General features: G+C 60.8%; 1 protein-coding gene across 1 annotated transcript; it reads right to left on the bottom strand.

The window, feature by feature from the left end:
• Positions 1–202: 202 nt before the first annotated feature.
• PFL1_01337 (uncharacterized protein) lies at positions 203–3,471 on the bottom strand (the record flags this gene model as incomplete). The annotated part of the gene is made up of 4 exons (XM_007878839.1): positions 203–3,025; positions 3,118–3,174; positions 3,275–3,307; positions 3,400–3,471. 4 exons carry the CDS (start codon positions 3,469–3,471, stop codon positions 203–205), a joined length of 2,985 nt encoding a protein of 994 aa, XP_007877030.1.
• Between the last annotated feature and the right edge of the window lie 3,601 nt (positions 3,472–7,072).

A 7,072-nucleotide genomic window follows, 5' to 3' on the forward strand; every position in this document is an offset into this window, starting at 1 on the left:
CCTAGCCTCGATGCGATCCACCAGTGGAAATCTGCTCGCCCGTCCTCTGTGTTGGTGATGCGGCGCATGCGTGGGTCGAAAGTGCATGTGCATCCGACCCAACCTAACCTTCGCAGATGCTTTGCTGCTCTGTACTGCCAGTTGAGAAGCTGCAGGGCTTGCGGAGCCCGCGGTCCCAGATCCTCGCCGGGCCTGGCCCAGCTCACAGCTCATCACGCACCCTGGACATGGCGTCCTGGAATGCTTCCTCCACTTTCTTTCCGGCATGCTCGATGCGTTCGGCCGCACCCTCCGGGGAAGGTGTGGCCCGAGCCGCACTTTGCAAGGACCTCGTCGCGTGGTGTACGGCGCTCTTGAGGGTTTCGACGGCCGGGTCAACGAACCGGCTCGAGGAATCGACGACTTTGGCAGATATGGGTGAGACGATCGGTGCAGCGGCGTCCGCGGCCGCGTTGAGGCCGGATGCCACCTCGTCCCGGGCAAGGGCAATGATCTGATCGGCGCCTTCGTTGAGCGTGTCGGGCCGGGGGGTTCCTCCGGCAGCAATTACGCCAACTTTCGAGGCGTCGTGCGCGAGACTCGAGACAGAGGCGCTTGCCGCCGAGACCCCTGATTTCACCTTGGTCGCTGCGCTCGAGAGGCGGTCTGTCGCTGCGGTTGCTCGTGTCGGGATGCCAGCGGCAGAAGCGAGGTCCACGTAGACGGCCGAGGCGCCGGAGGCAGCGGCACCAAGGACCGAAGCGGCAGTCTCCTGCGGCTGAGCCTGCACGACGAAAGACTGTGCGTCGACCACGGCATTCGACGCAGCAGAAGCGATGGAAGACGCCACGCTGCTTGCTCGCGACGCGACGGACTCGACGTGTTCGGCCGGTGCCTCTGGGGTTGGCTCGATTCCAAAAACTTCGCCCAGGCTGCGCGTAGCCTGGTGCAGTGCCGCCGGGGCGGCCGCAGCGTCGCCGATTGAAGACGCCAAGGAAGCAGCAGAATCGCGAAGCCCCTGAGCGGAGTCAGCCAGCGAGTCGGGCGTGAAGGATGCGCCAACTACGGAAGCTGCGCTCCTAGTAGCATGATGAACGGCGCCAGAGACGTCGTTGGCGTACGACGAGGCGGATGTTGCAGCCGCAGAGGCCACCTTGTCTCCAGCTGATCGCACCTGGCCAAGGATCGATCCTGCTCCCTTCCCGACTGCGTCGACTGCCTCGGCTTGGGACGTGGTGACGTCGCTAGCGGCCTGTTTTGCCGATGTGATGGTGTTTTGAGCGTAGGCCCTTGCGCGTGCGAAGTAGCCATCGGTCGCCGCCGGTTCCCTCAGACCCAGCTTTTCGCGCGCCAGAGCCACTGCGGCGAGCATCCCAGATGCGGCCTCGAGGCTGATGTTGGTGGCCTGATCAGCGACAGCGTCTGCAACGTCTGAGATCTTGGCGATGATGCCGTTGCCCTCGAGCTGGGACAGACCGGTCTCGCCAAACTTTTCGACCTCCCGGCGCGCTGCAGAGAAGAGGCGTTCAGCGTGCTTTCGCAGCGCAGCAATTTCGGGTGCCAAGCGAGGGGCCTCGCTGTCAAGGTCGCGAGCTCCACTGTCCGCATTCACCCGACGTTCCCCTCGCTGGACCTCGCCCAGATCCTCGAGGTAGAGGCTCGCCCGCTTCCGGACGCCCTTGTCCCAGCCCTCCCATTCGTCCATTGTCGCGGCAAACTTGCAGTCGGCCATGATGCCATCGTAGGTCTTCTTTGCGGCATCGGCGAAGCGGACGATTTCTTGGAAGCTGGTCTCCACGACCTGCCGCTCCTGGCTGAGCAGGTCCTCGTGAAAAGCGGCGATGCGCCTCTTGGTGTCCTCGGCCGACTGATCGAGCTTGGCGAGCTGCTGTGAGATGAGAGCCCGGCCCTTGGCAGGACGTGCGGCGGCTGGTTCGACCTTGGCCAGCTTCCGCAGGCCTCGTTCGATCCGACTCAGAACGAGCGCAACTTCGTCCTCGACGAACGTCTCAGACGTAGTTCCGAAGCGATCCGGCAGGTCAGCCATGGCGCGGTTGCGCAGGTCGATTAGACGGCTCACGGCGAGCGCGTACTCGCGTCGAATGAGGGCGCCCATCTCTGTCTCCCATGCCTCAAGCTGTTGCTCGACCCTAGCTCCTTCGGCGTCCAACTCTGCGTCCAGCTTCGCCGTCTCAACGCGATCCTGGCCGTCGTCGCCGGCGAAGACTGCATCTTTTGCCTGCCTGATCTTGTCCATCAGGGAAGGATCCTGTTGCGCCTTGAGGGCGGCCTCCTCGGCTGCATTGATGGCGGCCTTTGTCTGAGCATCTGCATCTCTGCCGAGCCTGCTGCTCTCGGCCTGGGCCGCTTTGATGGCGTCCGATCCGATCCAGTGAGCCTTTTGCTCGTACAGCCGGGCGACCAGCTTCGCGACTTGCGGTCGGACGTAAATGCTGAGAAAGCGGCGCAGGGCCGGATCCACGTGGAGAACGAGGAAGCGGTGGAGCAGTTGTAGCGCCTTGACAATGTGTGGGTGGACCGCGTCAACGTAGAACGCATAGAGGGCATGGCTGGACTGCACGCCGTACCGATAGGCCAGCACGACGTGGGGCGCGACATCGCGTTGATAGATGTCCTGATAAGGCCGAACATGGCGCTGGAATGAGTCAACTTGGGGCTGCACATGACGGTCGTACTGAGCGTAGACCTGCCTCAGGTACGGATCGGCTTCTGCCTTGGCTCGCTTGATGGCGCGCTTGCGGGCAGGGTCGATGTGCTTCTTGTAAATCAGCCTGCCGCGCCGCTGAGCCGACCTATAATAGGGTCGCGAGACCTTCCACGCCCTTTGTGCGTAGGGCGAGACAGCGTCGAAGGCTGGCTTGGTGTAGGGCTCTGCGGCGACCTGGACCTTGTGCGCGTACGGGGAGATGACGGGAGCGAGCTGCTGGTGCATCTGTGCGATAGTGCGACAGACGGGACGGACATCCTTGGTAGAGTAGTCGAAAGCAAAGGGCCTGGATGGACAGTGCCAGAGGGCAGCAAAGACCTTGGAACACAACAGGGAAGGCAGGGCAACGACGACCGATAGCAGATGAGCACCACAGTGTTTGCCCCCGACCTTTGCCATCAAGCACTCACCGTGTAAAAGAGCGCAACGCGGAGGCTAAACGAAGACAGCGAGCTCCAAAAGCCGCCCTAGTCAAGAGTGGAAGCATCACAGATCAAGCCGAACAGATCGCGATCAGCCTTGTTACACCTCGAAAACCAAGCTCCAGAGCACGTCACGGATACTCACCTTCTTCGTGGTCCGACGCTGCGGATCTTCCTGCTGAGGCGGTCCGGGACAAAGGGTCAGGCAGAGAGCTTCAGCAAGCGAAGTCCAGGGTATGTATCGGTGCCGGATCGTGAGCATAGGCTCACAGCAAACTTGATCGGAGGGATCGCAACATTTCGCCTCGCCGAAGCCGTGGCGGGAGTGCTGCGCCTCGCCATTGTCGCAAGGGTGGTGGCCTCGCCCCTCCAAGCGTCCGAGATGGAAAGTTTTAAGGGGGCAGCCGCGACGTCTCTCTGGGAAATCGTTCTGGATCCGTTGGCTGATCGATGATGGTTGCAGTCGGTGGATCGTGGTATGGCAGAGGCGAGCTCTGAGACTGCTAGAGCGGTGTGGTGTTGCCCCGCCAAGATCGTGGCTTGTGCAGCAGCGATGACGCTCGCTCGCGCTCGGACCCAGGTCGTTTTCTCGTGCGGTTCGACCCAGTGCACGACCAGTGCGATCAAAATTCGGGAGTCGGATTCAGGGCGAGCCAAAATCGCCTGCCGCGGCACGCCCCTCCAGGCTACACGGCGCTGGAAACTGTGAAGTAGGGACATTTCGGCATCACTCCAGACCAATGGCTGGACCGATAGGTAGAAATTCATGCTTCCTCTGGACCGGTACGGCCTCAAAGCGTTTGAATACCCCAGCCAACATTCGAACGCCTCTGGACTAACCTAATAGCCTCTGCAATGCAATGCGATGCGATGCCATGCAATGCAATGCCTTGACAACTGCATATGCGAGCCTCAACCTGCCTAAAGCAGATGATGTTGCCGCAGCCGCTGTTGCTTGATGGTGGATGCGCCGAGATGGTCTGAAGATGATCCCTACACCCGCGTCATTGCCACCTTTGCCTGTCCTGTCAAAGATCCAACAGAGCATTGGCAAAGCACCGCCGCTTTGCCCAGCTAGTGGTCCAGCCCAATCTCGACGCGAAACGACATTTGTACCAATAGCTGGACTGTTAGCTGGAGCGGTCCAGCCATCGGTCTGGAGTGATGCTGAAATGCCCCTACTATGTACTGTGGATGGTGGAAGCATGCAAGGTAGGAGGACATGGAGACCAACTAGGGTCACCAGACATAGCTAGCGTCAGAGATAGCTACGCTTTGGGCCGTAGGAATCCTTCGGCCCTGAACTCGGGATTCGGAAGTGTCCTTTGGCCTTTTTGGGCCGCCAGGGTCCTTTGGCCGGATTTCGGAGGACTCCTGCGGCCCAAAAAGGCCGAAGGACCCCTACGGCCAGGAATTGGAGGCCATTTGCACTGCTTTCAGCCGCAGGCTTTGTACAGCCGAGAAAATGGCTCTGCTTATGTCAGCTCAGGAGGCCTTGCGCGCGCACGCTGGCCCCTTTGCCACCTGGCCCTTTGCAAAATCCATCCGCCTGCCGGCCCATCTCTCCTGCCCTCCTACCAACACCACCCGATGCCAGCCGCCCGCTAGCCGCCAGTTGCCAACCCCAGGCCAGTCGCAAGGCCCTGCCAGCACCTGCCAGCTGCCCGCCAGCCAGCCAGCCAGCCAGCCGTGCCGCCACCCAAGCCAGCCAGCCAGCCGCCAGCCCAGCCCAGCTGCGCGGCTCAACCAGCACCCAAGCCAGCCAGCCAGCTAGCCGCCAGCCCAGCCAGTCACCCGGTGAGCTGCCAGCCACCGCTGCTTCCGCCCCGCTGCCGCCGTCAATCATCGGAGACTTTGGAGAGGTCTCCTCCGGTGTCTCCGATGATTGAGACCACTGACAGCCTTGCTTCTGCTCCACCTGCATGCACAGCCAACCTTGCCGTTGTCTGCTAGTCTGCTGCTGCTCTTGTGAGTTGACTGTTGCCGCTCTTCTTCTGCCACTTTGCTGCGCACCGTTGCTGACTCCTTTGCTCCCCTCTACTTGCCTGCTCCTCCCTCACCGCCTTACTTTGCTGCTGACAATGCTCTGCCGCTGTCGCTGCTGCCGCCTTGCTCTACCGCCGTTGGTGCTGCCCTTGTAGGTAGCATAGTATTGCAATGGAATCGTAGATAGGATACAGCTGTGGGTGCGTGCTGTGCCTGCGTTGTGGGAGCGACGCCATCCTACGGCCCTTGGTGCGTAGAGGTCCTGCGGCCCTGTAGAGTGTAGGAGTCCTACGGCCCAAAGGCCAAAGATGTAGACCGGCTGAGTACAGCCCTGGGGATGCGAAGGAGTTCTCCGACTCCCGAGGCCATAGCTAAATCTCTGCCGCTAGGTATGATAGCTAGCAGCAGAGTTGGGCCCAATTTGGGTCGTATGCAGGCTACAATCTAAAATCAAGGATTGATACCTGTCTTCGATTTTTCTGATGTGCAGCCTACCCATTGCTAGTGTCAAAGGTACCTACGTTCTGGGCTGTTGGGGTCCCTCGGCCCTGGGCTCAATATTTAGGAGTGTCCTTTGGCTTTTTTGGGCCACCAGGGTCCTTCAGCTGGAAAATGGAGGACTCCTGCGGCTTTTTTGGGCCACACAGGCCCTGCGCACACAAAACGGCAGGGTCTTGCGCTGTTTTGGGCCTCAGCACTCATAGCTAGGGGCAGGCTTTTGGCCTACGATTTTGGAAATCGTATGTCTTGTACGATATGGCAGTGCTTTAGGAGATCGTTAATCCCCTACGACACCGGGTGCCGTAGGAGTGTCACAGCCCTGGCCCAATTGGGGCTGAGCGGCGCGGGCCAGCGGAGCAGAGGATTCCGGAGCCGAGGTGAATTCTCTCCGCGCGGCCGCGGAGAGGAATCATCAGGCTGCTAGCAATCCTCTGCGCGCCGGGCGACGTCGGCACGCACCGTGCGGCTCCGCAGTTGCTCCTGCTGGCAGGAGGATGCTTCGGATCCGCACCGAGGGCCAAGGGCTAGGCTTCGGGCATGACGGTGGCGTCCCACCTCGGAGCAACGCCTTGGGATGACAATGGAGGACAATAGGACAATAGAGGCCATTCCTGATTGGTCAAGGCAGGGATGTCTCGACGCTGTAGGTAGACAGTATATAGCCTAGTCCTCCTCTGCGTCGGTAGACTGGATGAGGGGCATCCAGTCTAGTCAATACCAGTCCTCACAGCTTGCTTGTCTTCCATCGACGTGAGAGCCCAAGGCTACCGTTGCCTAGCAAATACGACGCCTATCGACAGATCACCTCGCCAGCTCACTTCTGTAGTAATCCTTGACCGTGGACGCCTGCCAACGGTGCTCACAGCCGCCCTCGGTATCGACCCGCCGTTCCCGAACCTCGCTCGCGCCTCTGACGGGAGCACCAAAGCGATCGCCCTCCGACGCGCAGAGACTTCTCTGCCCCTCAGATACTCCTCTGCGCACTTGCCAGGTCGACCGTTACAAGGAGGACCTACGGCACTTTTGGCCGTAGGCATCCTACGGCCTGCTTACCATAGGTCTACCCCCAAACCCACAGCCACATGTATCTACGGACATTGTATTGCAAAATCTGAACACTAATATGCGGCAGCGTGGCGACAGCATTGGTGAGTGGCGGGGCGAGCAGGCAGGAAGGCAGGCGGCAGCAGGCAGCAGCGGCAGAGCATTGTTGGCAGCAAAGAAAGGCGGCGAGGGAGGAGCAGGCAAAAGGGAGACGGGAGCGAAGGAGTCAGCAACGGCAATCAAGAAGGACAAGAGCGGCACAAACTCACATGAGGCGGAGCGGAAGCAAGGGCCTCAATCATTGGAGACGTCGGAGAGGGCCTCTCCGACGTTTCCGATGATTGACAGCGGCTGCTGGCGGAAGCAGCGGCAGGGCGGCTGCTGGTGGGTGGCCGGCTGGCAGGTCTTGCTC

This window comes from Pseudozyma flocculosa (assembly GCF_000417875.1).
Source record: "Pseudozyma flocculosa PF-1 unplaced genomic scaffold scaffold00003, whole genome shotgun sequence".
Lineage (NCBI taxonomy): Eukaryota > Fungi > Basidiomycota > Ustilaginomycetes > Ustilaginales > Ustilaginaceae > Pseudozyma > Pseudozyma flocculosa.